General features: G+C 53.7%; 5 protein-coding genes across 5 annotated transcripts; 2 read left to right on the top strand and 3 right to left on the bottom strand.

Annotated features, from left to right (window-relative positions):
• Window positions 1-2572: 2572 nt before the first annotated feature.
• LRP88_09964 (SCF ubiquitin ligase subunit SKP1) lies at window positions 2573-3255 on the bottom strand (the record flags this gene model as incomplete). Its single annotated transcript, XM_083246437.1, has 4 exons — window positions 2573-2749; window positions 2808-2978; window positions 3034-3131; window positions 3189-3255. The coding sequence occupies 4 exons, from the start codon at window positions 3253-3255 to the stop codon at window positions 2573-2575; spliced, it is 513 nt and encodes a 170-aa protein (XP_083097550.1).
• A 3837-nt stretch (window positions 3256-7092) lies between these two features.
• Window positions 7093-8936, top strand: LRP88_09963 (glycosylphosphatidylinositol-alpha 1,2 mannosyltransferase; the record flags this gene model as incomplete). Its single annotated transcript, XM_083246436.1, has 4 exons — window positions 7093-7201; window positions 7367-7752; window positions 7822-7864; window positions 8053-8936. The coding sequence occupies 4 exons, from the start codon at window positions 7093-7095 to the stop codon at window positions 8934-8936; spliced, it is 1422 nt and encodes a 473-aa protein (XP_083097549.1).
• Window positions 8937-9586: 650 nt separating this feature from the next.
• LRP88_09962 (60S ribosomal protein uL1) lies at window positions 9587-10364 on the bottom strand (the record flags this gene model as incomplete). The annotated part of the gene is made up of 3 exons (XM_083246435.1): window positions 9587-10043; window positions 10098-10275; window positions 10346-10364. 3 exons carry the CDS (start codon window positions 10362-10364, stop codon window positions 9587-9589), a joined length of 654 nt encoding a protein of 217 aa, XP_083097548.1.
• Window positions 10365-10731: 367 nt separating this feature from the next.
• On the top strand, window positions 10732-15772 carry LRP88_09961 (tRNA methylation protein TRM732 domain-containing protein; the record flags this gene model as incomplete). Its single annotated transcript, XM_083246434.1, has 8 exons — window positions 10732-10826; window positions 10894-11524; window positions 11679-11733; window positions 11784-13005; window positions 13057-13300; window positions 13409-14243; window positions 14296-14969; window positions 15020-15772. 8 exons carry the CDS (start codon window positions 10732-10734, stop codon window positions 15770-15772), a joined length of 4509 nt encoding a protein of 1502 aa, XP_083097547.1.
• Window positions 15773-15940: 168 nt separating this feature from the next.
• On the bottom strand, window positions 15941-17915 carry LRP88_09960 (SRPBCC family protein; the record flags this gene model as incomplete). The annotated part of the gene is made up of 2 exons (XM_083246433.1): window positions 15941-17349; window positions 17405-17915. 2 exons carry the CDS (start codon window positions 17913-17915, stop codon window positions 15941-15943), a joined length of 1920 nt encoding a protein of 639 aa, XP_083097546.1.
• Window positions 17916-17922: the final 7 nt, after the last annotated feature.

Below are 17922 nucleotides of genomic sequence, written 5' to 3'. Positions count from 1 at the left end.
GTTGTTGATGTGAGAAGATGTCTTGTCTTGTTCGCTCCGGTCCGCCTGTGGTGGTGATGGATGTCTAGATGGTCACCACTTGAAGCTGCTATCGCTCGTCCGCCTAGAGTAGCTCGGTCTCGTGGTTTGCTCTGCTCAGCACCAAGAGGAAGGATGGGAAGAAAACAGAGTCGTCGGGGGGATCGGCAGGGAAATGATGCGCTCAAGTGACCGTCTTTCTTCGTCGCGTGCCTCGTGGCAACAAGTTCGAGGGGCGTCTTTACTTAGTAATTGCTCGGGAGATCCCCTTTTCTGGACCTGACCTCCAATGCATTCAAAAAGGACTTGGGGCCCGCTTGATGGACAAGTTGCTCTTTTTGGCGGGTTAGACTGGTCCAAGCGCCCGACAAAATAAACCGGGCCAGCCTCGTTCACCCCCTGCAAACCAGAGAGAGAAAGGCTGTGCATGCCTGCTCGCTGCAAGACTGGGGTTATTTTTATCGTTGCATCCTTTTCTTTGGTGTAATTAGTAGAAGCTCAAATCTACGGTGAGTTTCTCTAACTTGGTAGGTTCATGCGGAGCCAATGTTAAAATAGTGTTAGTAGACTCTGAGTGACTGGCGTTGGAGGTGCCATTCTCTGAAGCCACCATGAAGATACCACCTCATGATCCAATAGATGCCCTCATGTTTCCTGAAGACGCTCTCCAAGACTCGCACTGCAGCTGAGACAGCTCAACGTTGTGTCTGCTTATTGGCGGCGTTATTCAGCGAAACGCCCATTGCAGAATCATCCATCTACAAGACCGAGACCGAGACCGAGTGCCTTTTGATTAGGGGCTCAAACTCTATGGTCCTCGGTGCGGTCTTGTCCGAGAACGAGCAAACATAGCAGGGCTGTAAATTGAATCAGGGTTCCATCATCACGGTCCATGAGAGAGGCCTCTCGCTTACAGTTAAGCCGTTGTACCAGATCCCTGCCCCCATGACAGCTTATTTTGTCAATGCCACTCTGCCCTGCCGAGCCGGCATTTGGCTGACTCAGCGAACCAGACCCTTTGCTGCCTGAGGCAAAAGCTCGATACGCCACAGCCCACCAGCCACACCCACAAGATCATTCTCCCCTCGCTAGGGCTTTCACGCCCTCTACCCGTGCGGGCCAAAAATTCCTTGACGTCTCAACTCCTCGCAAATCGATTCACCACCCAACGACCGACTCGATCATCAACGCCGTCAAGATGCCGGTATGGCAGCCCCCTCCCCTTCCCTAGCTCCCCTGAAGCGCGCCTCTCAATTTGTCGACGATGAGAAATACGCGACAACGGATTTCCTCCCGTCGACAGATCAAGATGCGATGACGCTCGGGGGTTGCGCTGTGATCTCTTGAATAACTCGATCGCTAACGCATCTTGCCTTTTGTTACAGAGCCACAAGTCTTTCCGTACCAAGCAGAAGCTTGCCAAGGCCCAGAAGCAGAACCGCCCTGTGCCTCAGTGGATTCGCCTCCGAACTGGCAACACCATCCGGTGCGTTTAACAACTCCCCCGACGATTCACGATCTACGACCACGGACACCCCTTCCTTCCACTCCCCACGCCTACACACAAACTCGCCAAACCTCACACCCTGGATCAAGATCTTCTCACTAACAGTTCTCGACAGCTACAACGCTAAGCGAAGGCACTGGCGCAAGACCCGCATCGGCATCTAAATTGCTCTTGTGCAATTTGTCGCCCACTTCCGAGCCTGTGCATCGACACCCGACTTCTTCTTGGGCATGGTATCACGATGATGTGAAACGGGAAAGGGGAGAGAGAACTTCGTCACGGCGTGAAATGGGGGTTGCGTGATCAGCGCACGGTGGATGGGCCGGTTGCCTGGTTTGTCGATTCTTGCGGTTACTGCATGTCACACGGACGGTCATAGGGAAAAAGGAAATGCAAAGACTTTTGATGCCCCAAAAGAGCGGGCCTGAACCACACGGAAGCATCACCACCCCGTCGTGAACAAGCTTCATATCAAGCTTGGTATGAAGCGTCATGTCAAGCTGGTAAGCAGCTGTCATGTCAACTATGAGGCCCAAGGCTAGACACTTCAAGATTCAACTGTGCCCAGGAATGGAATATTTGAACTGTGCTTGAATGAAATACTTGCATTGTGCCACTAGGCTGTCCGCCACGTTTCGTCTCAGAACATGGACTATAATCGAAACAAAGGATCGCGTGTATACACTTTAGTTGGTCGTTTCTGCCCGAAACAAAGGATCACGGGGTCGCCCCTCTAAACATTTCCTTCTTTCAAAGGACAATCACCATGCACACACTTAGAAGTTGGCAGTTCGCATCTATTTTTAAATGCTACAAGTAGTCGTTACCCCGGAGAACGCCTCCAGCGCGCTCTGCGGCGAGTCAAAGAGCAAACTAGTTAACCGAAATACTGCGTTGTGTGAGTGTTGAGAAGAGCCTGCCTCGCGCAGCGATGCTGCTCTGGCATAGGTTTCTTCATTCTCCTTGCGTGCCAACCGTGGCCAAATCAACGCGCAATAAACCCAAACGCCAATTGCCTGAACCTCTCTGGAACTCATCCGGTCAATTTCAACGGTCCTCGGCCCACTCGTTCTCGCGGCGGATCTGCTCCTCCTCTTCGGGGGTGAAGTCGTTGGTGATGTTGAATGTCTTTCGGATCTCCTCGGGAGACTTGCCCTTGATCATGTTGGCGACAGTCTTGCAGCCAACATCAAGAAGGGGCTTGATGTCGAGGTAGTTGGAGGCCTGTGATATCAAGTGTTAGCAAGTGCTTCGATAGTTAATGATGGGAGGCGAAACATACAAGGATGATCTCAAAGAGCATCTCTTGATCGACCTGCATGAACTTCTGGTCCCACTCCTCAATATCAGTCGTCTTCTTGCGGGCGTCGGACTCGTCATCGGCAGCTTGAGGAGGGTCGCCACGGTGGTGGTCGCACCACTCGATTACCTTGCGGAGGACGGCTTCGTTGACCTGGAGAACATGTCAGCAATCGAAAGCAAACAAACAGGAAGGGAGATGGGCTCACGTTGGGAATGGGAATGGGGTTCTCCACACTGATAACGACATCACCAAGATCCTCAAGCATGTTTTTCAGCAGCATTGAACGCTCAACGACGGTGCGATCTATGGGTGTTGTTAGCATGATAACGAACGAGAATGCACAGAGTGGCGCAAGCTTACCGACTTCGATTTTGGCGTTGTCGTTGGAGACCAGCCAGACCTTTTGGGAGGGGGCAGAGTCAGACATTGTGGTGGTTGATGAGATGATTATTCCTGTAAAATCTGTAGATGTGAGCGCGACGGACTTGGCGACTGTGAGGGAGGCGAAAGATGGTCACGGCGTGCGGTGTGATGATGATGGAAGTTGGAGGAAGTAGAGCAGCAGGCCAGAGTCTGCGGGGTCGGCTGAGCGTGGGGCTGCGTTTCTGTCAACCAACGACATACCTTGGGGCACAGGGCTGTGATTCAGAGGAGGACCCTGACTAATAAGTTAAGATGCGCGAAAGTACAAAGTTATCGAGGTGTGATTATCTGCGAAATCGCGTTTGAGGGTGAATTGATTGAGCTTTATAGATGATGGTCTCAAATAAGCTGTGTGATGAGGAGAAAAAAAAGGGTTGACTTTGTCGCGGAAAGACGAGAGCATTATATGCTGGTTGTTGCCCGTGCAGTGGAGTTGGTTGGCCACTGCTGCCTTCGGCGCAATGTGAAAGGAGTCAGGCGGCAGCCTGCGTGAAAGATGGTATTTTGGAACACGGAGCTAAATGACCCCATCCTGATCAGGAACCTTGCAGCGGACAAGGTTAAATAAAGAAAATGCATCAGGAAGATGTTTGTTCTGTCCGTGTTTGTCGAACACTCAGAGTCTTTGGTGAAGCAGTCGATCGATATAACGACAAAGACACTGTGCCAGGCACAAAGGCTTGTGCACACCTTCCCAGAATGCTCTTTGTTTTCCATCTCGGGCTGGCTGACCGTCAATGCAGAGGGAGGTAAGCCGCCAAGGAGCTTGAGGCCCAGGATCCAATGCCATCAAGTCCCGAATATTCGCCTATGTTGTGCTCCTTCTGAGCCACGGCGGTTCCATTGTTAAGGTGAGACGAATGTAGGTACAGCCACAGAGCCGGGTGAGCTCACAGGCACAGCCAGCCACCTCGACAAGACAAAGCCTAGCAGGGGGTTCATTGCGAGAACTTCAAGAGATGCATGTTAAAATCATAAAAAGAGAAACGGGAGAATATGTGAGAACATTTAGCCAATTGGATTTGTTCAGTTCTATTACTTGCCTACCTAGATAGGTAAGTGTTGTCAACCTTGGTGTCTTCTAAATCTCTTCCTGCCGACCAGGTTAGTCATCATCCTGGGGAAACCATGTGACTCTCTCGTGATCAAGCTGTCACTGGCAACCTAGCTCCTCAATTTGGTGCCGTTTGATTCAGACCAAAAGGCGGAGAAAACGATAGTCGGTTCCCTAGGCACGCCAGGTAAGTAAGCCCAAGGTTGTAGTGGACGGCTTGGGAGCCTATGCATAGCGAACGGACTGACTGCTAAGCTTCGTGGCGTCACATATTCTCAGTGCCGACCGACCTAGACAACCAGCTCAGCCAAGTTTGACGTCGTCTGCAACTATCAAGTCGATCATGTTCTGGTCTAGCAAAACACTCACCTTCGGTAACTGACCGAGGACACCTTCTTCTCGCGTGCCTGCATACCTTTAAAGTTGCGACTACCGTGGCTACGACATGGCACAGACTTTGCTTGAAAGAGAGCCCGACCTCACGTCAAGCCATCGGGTATCATCAATGTCACTTGTCGAAGCACACAACAATAACGAGATATGAGTATCGGCCCTTTCGACAACCAAGGCAAAACAAGTGAGGAAATACCGGTGGAGAGACTCATCATGGGAATTTGGTGAGATCAAAGGGAGCCCTGCAAGGTCCATGCGCTGGTGACTGCAAGACATCGTCATTACCATGGCAGAGATGATGCTGGTCGTCCATCGTACTCGGTCTTCATCCCTTGTCGATTCTGTCACCGTGGCGTTTGATCAATTCAGGCTGTTTTTGTTGGGGAAGACAGTCAGTGCTTTACATGCTGTGCTGTGCTCTCGAGCGGTTAACCCTGCAGCCCTCGCGATGGACAGACCATGAGTTGGTCCACCCCCATCTAGAGGGAGCGGGAATGCCCTTGCGAGATCCAGTTGATCAGTGCCTAGATGGCTGGCCTGCCTCGTCTTCGCTCCGAGAGACGCAACCATGGTCAGATAATGGCCCCGCGCGCCCCCGTCCATCAAACAAGACTCAGCCTCTTCTGCTCGGCCGAGTCCCACAGAGGGCAGGACAGACATGGTGCCTCGAGATCATGATGCCCAGGGCCATATCGTGCAACAAAGGCGGTGATGGCGTCCCAAAGGGCAATTCAAAACGTCGCGGCATGCATGGCATGGCAGCAGTCCCCAGAGCAAGGAGCGGCAGCGACCGAGCCCACCACCATGCCAATCAATGTGCCCCTCGATCTCACCATGCTTAAACTCCCGTCCAAAAAGCACCGGGTGCCTTTGCCACACACGAGCGTTCCAGCGCTACGGATAGGGCAAATTGACATGGCCGACCGCCTTTGCGCTGGGGGACCATCGAAGCGGTGGATGCGTGCCATGCAGCAGAATCGTGTGACATGCTGGCACCCCGGGGCAGGACGGGAGCTGGGCGATGCGCGGGGTGGCAGAAAAGGAGACTGGACGGGCTCAACACGTGTTTGCAGGGCGGTGATGAATGGGAAAACAGGCCATGGGCATGGTCTTGTCAATGGGCGTTGTGAAATGGCTTGTAATTGCACACAAGATTACCACCGCCCTGGGAATTGCCCAGCTGGATCCCATCCTTGTCCTCTGCCATCTGGCGTATCAGAGGACGAGGGAGACTCTGAGATCTCGGTTCCAAAGGGCTTAGCGTCATGGATTGGCTTCTTCTGGCAGGGCTCCATCCGAGCTCCATGCCACAGAGCCTCTGCTTGGCTGGGTTGGCTTGCGGGTTGCCGTGGAGTTTGTTTTTGTTCTAGAGATTCTGTCTCTGCTTCTCGACAAGCCGGGCTCAACCGTTTCAGCCTCCTCAAGCCGACGGCTTCCCGCCCAGCTTGACTACCTCCCTACGTCGTAATTCTTGGAGATTCAGGAGGCTTGAGAGGCTGCCATTGTACTCGTCCAGAGTCCCCCCCGGAAGTCGCCTCCCCCTGTCCCGCAGCCCCTAAGAAAGCTTCTAGCGGACGCTGTGGGCCACTTCCAGCGGCCATCCCTTCCGTTAGTTCCGCCCATCCCGGGTGACGGTGCCCTCTCCAACTGGTCGTGTTTAGAGCTGGCGCCCGCCCTGGCTCCCCCTAGCCCCCTGGTGCGTCACCCTCCCACTCTTATCCTTGGGCCTGGGACTGGACGTCGAGCAGCCTGGTACGTACCTACTGACGTTTGCTTGCACATGGACGGCACCCGGTAGTGGTGTGTGAACGAGCCCCCAAATGGAAACCACCCCAACACAGAACCGCTTGTGACGGGGTTAGACCTATACCTACCACCTATACCTACAAACATCACCCTCCCGCCGCTTCCTTTTGTTTCTCTATTTTGTTCGTCTCCTTGTACCTGTTCTTGTCTGTTTCCTCGAGCTTGCCTTGAACCATATTCATCCCTAGAGTACCTAGTTAATCATTGATTGGGCTTCTTTCACTTCCCCTCACCTTCGCCCACCTCCACGACCGATACCGACACCGACACCGAGACGCTGCCCGCCACGCACATACACCTAACCGAGCCCGCACGAACTGTACCTATCCTATATCTTGGGCATTCTTCGATACGATACGATAATTTTGGTTTTGCATTCGAGTACTTTTCGACCGTCGGCAATTTCTCTGCTCGATTAGATCGTCACTGCCCACCATTGCGACGACTGCTGCGCAGGCTCGAATCAGCTGCTGTGTGGTTTGCGACTCTCGGTCGTCGTATTCGTCCTCGCTTTCGCAGATGCTCGATGCCTTTGCGCCTCGCGACTAAGCACATGCTTGCTCTGCCCGCTCCTCACTGTTAAGAATTATGTGGCGGCGGACATATCTCATTCTGGTTCTCATCCGGCTGTGGTTTGCATTGTCACCCAGCTATCTACATCCTGACGAGAACTTCCAAGGCCCCGAGGTCATAGCCGGTATGTTTCCCGCTTCTGCCTTCCTGCGCTTCCTCGCCGTCGCGTTGCACAAGCCAGATTTGCTGCTCTTGTCAGCTTTAATATCCAGCTGAATGTGCTCGCCAACTGCGTCCCGTCTCTACAAGTAAGAGGGCCACACGCTAACCACTGCGCTGCCATCAACAGGACAGATCTTTAGTTACCCTGTGCGCCATACCTGGGAATTTACGAGCGAGAACCCGATCCGAAGCGTCTTTCCACTATGGCCTGTCTACGGTCTCCCGATGCTCCTCCTGCGGTGGCTATGGATCGGTAATGGACAGGACGGCGAGATACCCCCGATTGCCGTTTTCTGGACCCTGCGCGTCCTCATGTTCTTGATCAGCTTCGTGCTCGAGGACTGGGCACTACACGAATTGATACAGTCGCCGAGGCATCGCAGGGTCGCTGTTCTCCTGGTTGCCTCGTCCTACGTAACGTGGACCTACCAGACGCACACGTTTTCCAACTCTATTGAAACATTGGTAGTCGCGTGGAGTCTGGTCTTGATCCAGCGACTCGCTGATCCACGGGTTCGTCTTTTTTTTTTGTGCACGTCGCCGCTAAATGGACAAATCAGCTGACAAGATATCAACGTGCAGCAACGGTCATGCGTCCTATCCGCCACTGTTCTCGGAATAGTTGGTGTGTTTGGCGTCTTCAACCGAATTACCTTTCCAGCCTTCCTTTTTATTCCCGGGTTTCGCCTGATTCCCGTCTTCTGGAAGAGGTCAGACAGCCCACCTGCGCTTGGCGCGGAAGAGCCCGAGCTAACAACCTTCACAGGCCTGGATCTCTTGTGTGCTTGATTTTGGCTGCGGCTGTGACGACAGTGATTGCCATTGGGTTGGATACAGCATTCTATCTGCCTAGTCCTATCACATGGACCGACTTGATCCACAAGCCCGTCATCACACCCCTCAACAACTTCAAGTACAACTCGGCCACCGAGAATCTGGCCCAGCATGGCCTTCACCCATGGTACCAGCATCTAGTCGCAAACCTGCCTTTGCTGCTGGGTCCAGCTGCGGCACTTTTGATCTTCAAGCCTGCCTTTTCCCTTCGGCTCTACTCGGCTATTTCTGGACTAGTTGTTCTTTCGGCTTTCCAGCATCAAGAGGCGAGGTTCTTATTGCCGACGGTGCCGCTGTTCCTATCATCGATCCACATGCCCCGGAACCAGACGCTGTTTCGGCTATGGACATCGGCATGGATCATTTTTAACCTGTTCCTCGGAGTGATGATGGGCATCTATCACCAAGGAGGGGTAGTGCCAGGGCAGGTCTTTTTGAGCCAGCAACCAGACGCAACCCAGGCGATCTGGTGGAAGACTTATACCCCACCAGTCTGGCTTCTTAACGGGAAGAACGAGGTCTTGACGACGCGAGATGTCATGGGCCTCAAGGGTGACTTGCTTCTCGAGCAACTATACCAGCTCGCGACCTGTGATACCCCGGCCGACAGGCGGAACCAGGAGTATCTGAAGGAGAAGAACGGCACGTACCTGATGGCCCCGGCCTCGGCGACGTGGTTAGACTCCTACCTCCCCAACAAGGGGCTGGAGGGGCTACGATTTAGGGAGGTTTGGCGTTACCGGCAGCACTTGAACCTGGATGATTTGGACTTTGAGGACGACGGCGTTTGGGGCACTCTGGCCAGAGTGATTGGGCGGCGGGGTCTCGTCGCATGGAGGGTGACGAAAAGCTGCCCTCACTGATGAAAGAAAGGGGTGGCGTATATCTTTTTTCTAGCTTTATGACTCGAGTTAGACACTGTTAATGACCATGTAAAACTACTTTACTTCTTGGGGCGCCCCATGAACCCATTCATCTTCTCCTTGCTTTTTCTCATCATGATGGTCAGGCTGATTTACCAACTGAAATTATCATCGAGGCTTCATTTCCCCCACCAGCCAGCCTCATGCCCAGGACCCCTTGCCCTCCCCGCAATTAATGACCCGAAGACTCATCCACCAAGAGAATCGAGTCACTGGCGTCATCCGGCGAGCCTTGTGGGGGTCATGGAAACTAGGCAATTTCCAAATGTCTTCGACGGTCTTCGAAACACTTGCGGGGCTCGCGATGCATAATTCACAAGGTGTTGATGCATTGAAGACTAGGGTCTTGAATAACATTAACAACAAGGCCAAGACCCATGGGTACTTTCGCTCCTAGCATTACACCGAGATAGTCACACCACATAGACAGCATTCTTGAGAGGAAGCATCATCACGTTACATCACATTGAGAGAGCATGAATTGTCCAAATGTCTTCAATTTTTCCGCCATCCTAGTCTAAGCTGCATTGTCCACGTCTCAGCGGACACGATTGTTAGGCCATCTCAGGCAGAGACCAAATGAAGCACACTTAGTACAGGCGCTTGGGAGGAGACATGGTAGCCTTGATGGTAAGGCTACCGACGTTCTGCCAGCCCTTCTTCAGGAGAGAGACGAGGTAGTTGATGGCGAGCATAATGTTGCCAACGAGCTGCTCCTGGGTCATCTCGACGTTGCCGACGGCGACACCCATGCACAGAACCTTCTTGAGCTGGAACTTGATGGTGGACTTGACCTCGTTGATCTTGCCAGTGAGGTCATCGGAGTGGGAGACGGGGGTGGGGAACTTGCCGGCCTTGGACAGACCGGGGCCGAGGAGACGAGGAATCATCTTGATGAGGGCCTCGGAAGCGACGAAGGCGTCGTACTTGCGGGCGAGCTTCTTGATGAGCTTCTTGTTCTTGTTCAGCTTCTTCAAGTCATCAGCGGACATGGCATCGACACCACCGTGCTTGGCACGGTCGATATCGTGCTGGTCACCAAGAATGCTAGAGAGTCGTTAGTGCTTGTGTCTCTTAGCTGAGGTATCTCGAGTTTCCTACCAGACAGCCATGTTGGGGCGGGGGATGGAAGGCAGCTTGATGGTGCCAGAGAAACGCTTGTCACGCTGGGGGTCATAGTTCTTCAGGCCGATCTGGAGCTCGACGGTCTCGAGGAAGTTGCGCTTCTTGGTCTCGTTGGAGTACTCCAAGAGCTCGGAGACTTGCGTCCGGACATTAGCTGCGTGGTGGTTAGCACATGGCCGACAAGTAGCAGAGGATGGCGCGCGGTTGCGCCCGAGATGCCGTACCGACTGTGATCTTCGACATTTTGACAGTCTCCCAATAGATGGCTTTTACAATCTAATGGTGGTCAGGGCGAGTCGTGGTTGAGGGGATCTAAGAAATCTTTTGGGGCGGGTGAGATTTTGAGAAATCGAAAATGCGCTTGTGGGACTTTGGTGGGGTCCTGAAGGGCAAAATTTCCTCACGGGACCTGGCACGTGATGTGGGTCCTTCGCTCTTGGCCGCATGAGTCGCAAAAGCCTATCGGCGAGAGAGTCAACTTTTGCGGCGACGGCTTCAGGTGAATTTGGGGCATTGAGCTGGTATCTTGAGTGAGTCATCTCTGTCTTGAAACGAGAAGCAGAGGTCACGAGACTCGCGCCATCTTTCCGCCGCAGAATCCATCGCCAGGATGAAGGATACGGCGCAGCAAGTTGACGACTTAATCGCCAACTCCAACCATATCTCAAAATGGGTCGAGGAGCAGCCAAGTGAGAGCCAGGCAAGGTGCGCAATTCTTCCAAGATGACTCTTTTTTTTTTATGTATGTATCCTAAGAAGAAATTTTCTGTAGTTGGGCTCGGTCAATCTTTGCGAGGCTTCTTGAGGGCGCCTCACAGCCCAGGGGTGCTTCGGGCAACTCGTGCGTAAAACTCTGCGGCTTCGTGGAGCAGTCGTCAAAGTCGCGGTCCCAGGATCTCCGGCTCTGGGCCTTTTCCAGGGATGTCACCATCAGGCTGTTTGATTTCTATGTCGAGTGGAACGAGTCGGACAACCACCGTTCAATGAAGCTCGTTCTCGACCTTATCCCCCAGCTCATCAGGAGAAACCCAGATGAGGAAGCAGGTCAGGCAACAAAGTCAGCTATTCTTGACAATCTTGTGTCGATTGTCACGGGCAAGTCGGCAAAGCCTCTCGCCAAGTCTGCTATCAAAGCTCTGGATCACCTCGTGACCAAGAGCATTGTCACCCTGGAAGAGATTCGATCCAGCTATATCACCCTCCAGCAAAAAGATACCTCCGTTAATACACTCGAAGTATGGAAACCGTTCATCTTCGAGTTGTTCCACTGGATGACACTTCACTTTGTGTGTCCAACGGCTGGGAGGTTCATCGTCTGCATTTACCGCGGCTTGAGACGGCGAGACGGCGAGACACCAGTGGAGTTGACCGTCGAGACGTGGCACAAGTGGCTTCTGGAGGCTGTGAACGAGGAGCCTTCGATCCTAGAGTCTATCAAGAATTACATCTTCCTACCCCTGTTCAAGGCCGACAAGGCCGAGGCCTTGGAGTTCTTGAAGAGAATGAATGAGCACGAGGCTGTTTCTGCCGGTGCCGAGATAGACCTGAATCTCCCAGCGCTTCTCCAATTGGCGGCTTTGGAGATCGGAAAGAAGGTCGGCTTGGTGGAGGAGCCTGGTACGTTGGCATACCCCTTGTCTTGATACTTGCTAACAATAGCAGCACTGGGCGAAGACAAGACGAGCGATAGCGAGTCATCAATCGTACTCCATGAAAAGGTGCTAGAGAGTGTGTTGGCCCACCCTTCACATGAAGTTCGATCTCTTGCCCTGTCCCTACTCGTCAGTTCTCCGTCGACAACAAGGCCATACTCGTCCACCGCCTTGGACTTGCTGCGCAAGCACTTGGCAACTTATTTCGCAGACTCAGACGCGAAGTTCCGAAATGAGGTGGCCGGCAAGGTACGAGACATGTTCAAGAGAGTACGAGGCGCCATCTTTGTGCTCAAGAAGAGCATACCAAGAGCAGCCGCTCGAGACCAAAAGGGGCAACCTGGGCAGACAGTGTCAAAACCCATTCTCTACCGAACCAACCTAATCTCACTACCGGAAGCCCAGCTGGTTGATTGCTTGGACTATCATCAAAAGTTCCTGTTCTGGTACATCGGCTTCTTATGCAGCGAGTTGACGCCGACGGCCTCTTATCAGCGACATATTGCTTCACTGAAGGCGGTGACATTTATCCTCCGAATGGAGGGTGAAGCGACAAAGACATGGGAAACCGTCGATGACCAGGAGCTTTTCTTTGATCTGTTCAACGGTCGTTGGCTTCGTGCCTTGTCTGACCTGGTCATGGATCCCTTTGACGACATTCGAGATCACTCGGCCACAGTGCTCAAGAGAATATTCTCCGATGAGCGGTACAGGAACTTCCACCTCATGGCTACAGGGGGTAAGGTAAATCCTCCTGAGGAGCTTGCGGAACTCCTCAGGAGGTCTGACGAACTTGCACGCCAGACAGCGAGAGCAGATCACTCAGATGGTGTTGCCAGGGTTTGCCAGTTGCTCTACCGGTTCTCCCAGGACGAGCAGCAGCGACTTGATCTTCTTTCAAAGCTTGTTGGCGGTGTTCAAGAGAAGTTGACAGTGGCAGAGAAGGACCTTGGCCGGGCAGTTCTGGACGCTCCTCTCCACGGCGACTTTGCCTCTCTCTGCTACACGTGGCAGGTGGCGTCTGAGCTCCAGTTCTCCGAGACCGAGCTACAGGCTGTGCAAGGTCTGCAGGATTCGCTCGTGACCTGCTGCGAGCGGGTCTGGGCGGCTGTCCGGGATATCCTCTGTGATGACTCTCCAGAGGGCCATCTCCCCCAGGAACTTGAAGAAGTAGATGGACTTGACACGAAGGACGTCCTGAGCTACAGTTTCCGATCAGTTCATGAATCAAGGTATGTTGTTGAGCTTTCACGTCTCGGTCATTCAGGCTAACATGGAGGCAGCAACCTTTTGCGAACCCTGATTCTCCCTATCAAACAACGATCCCGTGAGGGCAAGATCTTTCCATCGAGGGAGGTCTACGAAAGGATAGGGAATCTGACATTTACCCAGCTGGCTAGCCTTAGACACCGTGGTGCTTTCGCTACCGTCGCCTTGACCTTCTCAACCTGCTGCCAACTGGTCAAGCATCTTGACCAGGGAGAGGCCGGCGCCGAAGGCCCAGATCTGCTAGAGACATGGTACAATGTAAGTCAACACCTCCCTTCCAGCTTATCTTATTGCAGTTCCTGCAAAGGGGCGCCGACCGCTTCATTTGATGAACGCGATTCTGTTCAGGGGCTAACCCCTATTCAGGGCACCCTGGATGCCATCTACGCCCAGGTATCAACAACTCGACGATCCGCCGGAATCCCCTCCATGATGACGGGTGTACTCTCCGCCAACGCGGCCAGCCCCTCGTTCGAGCAGGTCATGGCCAAGCTGATGGAGATTGCCAGTCAGGAGGCCCGCGCCGCCGAGACGGACGGCTCCAACTTGCCCCAGGTGCACGCCTACAACTGTCTGAAGGAGATCTTCAAGAGCTCGTACCTGACTGCCATGGGGAACAAGTCCGAGAAGTTCCTGACGCAGTGTCTCGAGCTGGCGGCGAATGGACTCAAATCGGAGTTGTGGGCGATCCGCAACTGTGGACTCATCCTCCTCCGCAGTCTCATTGACTGTCTGTTTGGATCCCACCAGAGCAAGGCCACGATGGAGGCTGGCTGGGACGGCAAAGCCAACCGTATCTCATATCATCGCTACCCCTCCCTGCCAAAGGTCCTCCTGAACCTCCTCAAGTCGGGCCACCAGATGATGGCGGCTACGGCCACAAGCTCAGCGGCAGCTGAGTCTGTCTTCCCAGCTCTCGACATCATTCGAAGAGCTGGGCCTCCTGAGCTTCTCCGTGAAGAGCTTCAGGTGCACATCGCCAAGTATCTAGCCAGCCCAGTCTGGCATGTGCGGGAGATTGCAGCCCGAACCCTTTGCTCGTGTCTCTTGCACGATCTCTGGCTGGACACTATCATCAGTCTGGCGGCAGAGTCTGTTCGCTCACCGATCAGCAACGTTCAGAACCACGTTCACGGTGTCCTCCTATCCTTGAAGTACATTATTGACAGGCTCAGTGAGGTCATGCCAGAGCAGCTACAGCGTAAGATTTACATTTTTTGACGGACGAGACCAGCTGCTTACACACATTACAGACGATACCCCAAAGCTTTCAGGCTTCCTCATAGAATATTGGCGTGAGATCCAGTCTCTCGACTCCCCAGAAATCGCCGCAGCCTATCTCGAGGTAGTAAACCTCGTACGGGTCCTCCCCAGACCAAAGGGCGTCGCCCCCCTTGGATTCGAGTTTCCAGAGGATAATGCCCGAGAGAGCGCCCTTCTTAGGGCTCAGCGCGTTATCCACGAGGTGCACTCCATCTCCGAGTCCAACGATCCGGTTGAGAACCTCAACACCCTCCTGCTAAGCAAGACCCTTGGCGTCAACACCATAGTCGCTGGTCTCGAGACTATCCCCAAGCTATGGGGTGCCTCGAAGCTGTCGGAGAGCAAAGTGAACGAGTTCTGCAACCTCTACCGAGACGTGTGTCTCAAGATCGGTCCTGCAGAGCCTCGAGTCATTGCCCTGCAGAATCTGACAGACATCTTGGATCAGCTACTTAAGACCAAGAACGTTGGAGCCGTCTCACCGACTCTACTCTCCCAGATCTGGAGCAGCTTGCCATTGAGCTTATTGAACCCAGCCCTCGCAAACGCCGTGATAAGAGTAAGCGGCTGCATCTCTGCCATTCTGAGAAAGTCACAAGCTATATCTGCGGCTGGTCTCCAGAACTGGGGACACATGATGGCCGATGCTGGCCTAGATGACAAGGTTTGTAAGAGTCACTCTCCGTCGATTCAACTGCTCACACTTTAAATAAGGACTTCGATACTCGTCTGGCAGCTGCAGAATCTCTGTGCTCATTCTTCGTCGGGATTGAGGATGAGCAAGACTGGGCACGCGAGGAACATCTCCCAGCACTTCTAGCCCTGTACGACTCACTCAACGACGACGATGACGATGTCCGGGAAGTTGGCTCCGCTGCCGTAAAGAGTATCCTCGGCCAGGCCCTCGTCCCCATCGAAGCCGCCAATCGCCTCCTCTCGTGGCTGTCACAACGTTTCGGCCATGACTCGACCTTCCGGCAAGTTGTTGTCCGTAGAATCATGGGCGACGTCCGGTTCCCAACCCCTGAGAGTCACACGGCGTCTGTGAGCGACCAGCTGCAGAACGCCATGAAGTTTGATGACTCGCTCTTCGTCATTGAAGAGCAAAACCTTTTCGTTGATGAAGTCAGGGAGACACAACGTTGGGTCTCTGTCTACGAGAGCTTGAGCTGGGAGGCCAAGGACCCCGCTCTTGAGGCGTTGACCGAGTGGTCAGGAGCCGGCATCGACGAGATGCGTCGTCTTGTAGGCGAGGAGGACGGTCCTCTTGGATACGGCTCCAAGCCAGAAGTCTTTGCAATCCTCTCCCGCGTCGTCTACGCCTCGGCCGCCTTGGTGAAGGAGAGGCGTCACCCTGACGGTAGACTGCTTGAGGGCGTCGACAAGTTTGGCAGTGCTCTTCGAGAAGGACATGGGCACATGTCGGGTCTTTTACTACAACCTCTGGAAAAGACTATAGACATTTGAAGCAATAGAAGCAGTAAAAGAACAAGAAAGAAAAATAAAACAAGTCGTGAATTCATGTCATCTTGCTTCACAATGATCCCGCCTATCCACAACGCCTCGCAGTAAACCCATCTGGCCGTTACGCTATAGTGTACATTCAATTGTTGCCTCGTCCTTCTCCGACTCTTTCTAAGGCGTCTCGATGCCCGTGCCGGCTCTCTTGAGACTCTTGAGTGACGCTGTAGAGTCGGACCTGTCCACCAGCCCCATCTTACCCAGCTTGCGGACCAGCATCGTGTTCTGGGCTTGAAGTTCGCCGACCTGACCCTCGAGGATCGAGATCTGACGACGTGCAAGATCTCTTTCGGCACGGACTCGCTCCAACTCGAGGGAGAGGTTGTTCTTCTCTTCACGCTCCAGAGCCTTGCGCCGGCGTTCCTCAGCTTTGCGTTGCTCCGCCTCACGCTTCTCCTCGAGCTTCTTGATCTCGCGACGATACTTCTCCTCTTGCTTAGCTACCTCCTTTTCATGCTTCTCTCGCATCTTGGCCAGCGTGGCGGCGTCCTTCTCTTTCTCGCCTTGAAGCTTGCTCTGCCGACGCTCCTGAAGACGGGCAACCTTTTCATCTAGCTTCTTCCTCCGCTGCTCAAGCTTCTTAAGCTCCTTGTCGCCCTGTGTTTGTGGTGGGTTCGAACGGGATGTCTCGGATTGCGACTCGGTGATGCTATCAGGGGACTTGTTCTCTGCAGTTACACTCCTCTCTAGGGCGGATGCAAAGCTTCGAATGGACGAAGTGTCACTTTCATCATCATGATGCTCTTCCTCGATTTGATGAGCTTCATAGGTGCTCTCATCGGTGGAGGCCATATCCGATCCGGTTCCCCATGTCTTGAGCAGTCCAGTAGGGAGATATGAGCTCGCTGCGCCGATAGCACCAGCTAACATGCCGTAGAGTCCGTTACTACTCGGCATCAACTCATCTTGGCTCGAGTGCTCATCAACAGGGTCAACATTGGCCGTAGGAATGTTTGGAATAGTTGCTGACTTTTCCTTGTCCAACACAGGCAGCTCAGTCTCGTTTGGTTCGACAACCGCGTTGGGATCTGGAAAGCCTTGCATCGCCTTGGCCGTCACCCACTTAAGGAACTTGCCAGCATCACCGACGATGCCGGGCGGCGTTCCCTTCTCGATGAGGAAACGTGGTACGCTGCCACCGGGATCGCTTCGAGTCACCATGAGCCATTCGACAGCTGTAGGGAAGTCGTCGATGGGTGCTGAACCATGGCCTTCGCTACCAGGTTTTGGGCTCGGCCTCCTGGGCTCGTCTCGGTTCAATAGGTCCGCTGACGACAAAGATCTCCTGGAAGCAAAGTTGTCAATGGGAACCTCGCGGATAACTTCAACCGATTCGTAGTAGCCACGGATAATGCCCTGGCGGGGAGGTGATTCTGGATGATCACAAGGCTTGGATACAATCATGAACTGTCTCAACGGACGAGAACCATCAGCAACCTTAACGGAGGTCTCGGATGTTAAGAGCAGCGTAACAAAGTCTCGCGGAGCAGTCGGACCCGGGAACTGGGCAGAAAGTTGGAAGACTGTTGGCAGTATAAGTCAGCATCACGTTGTCCGAGTGGGTAGATCACGACTTACCCTGCAGTCTACCAGCATCATCGATGTTCTTATCCTCGACACGTTTATCGGCCCCGATGCCACGGATGTTGCCGCTTCCCGGTGATCCTTGTATCTTCATCGTCTCGGAAAACTCGACAGAGAGGCCTGTCTTCCAGTCGTCAAACGACAGGCCCTCGTGAACGCTTCGTCGCGCAAACCAGGCCCCGCGCCCATCTTTGGAAGCCAGCTTGTAGACATTAATACCAAGAGGATTCTCCTTGGCGTTGACTTTCACTTCTTTCCACTCCTTCCGTAGATCCTGAGCCTGAGTGATCGCCGAAGCCTTCTGTCGTTGCGATAGCGCTCGTTGGATATCGGGGCCCGAGGCGGCCGATTCGGTCTTTGAGCGCGCCCGCCCTCCGCCACTTGGGGCAGCTCTCGTAGCCGGAGCTGGGATCGATTCGATAACGGTCTGCGTTTCGGAAAATATGTCGGCGAGGAAGTCTTTTAGGTCATCTTGGGGCACCTGGTCCCAGTCGACAGGGCCCATGGCCGCG

Source organism: Fusarium phalaenopsidis (assembly GCF_050370095.1).
Source record: "Fusarium phalaenopsidis strain FUZ10S chromosome Unknown contig_32304, whole genome shotgun sequence".
Classification (NCBI taxonomy): Eukaryota; Fungi; Ascomycota; class Sordariomycetes; order Hypocreales; family Nectriaceae; genus Fusarium; species Fusarium phalaenopsidis.
This window is presented reverse-complemented; position numbering and strand designations above follow the sequence as displayed.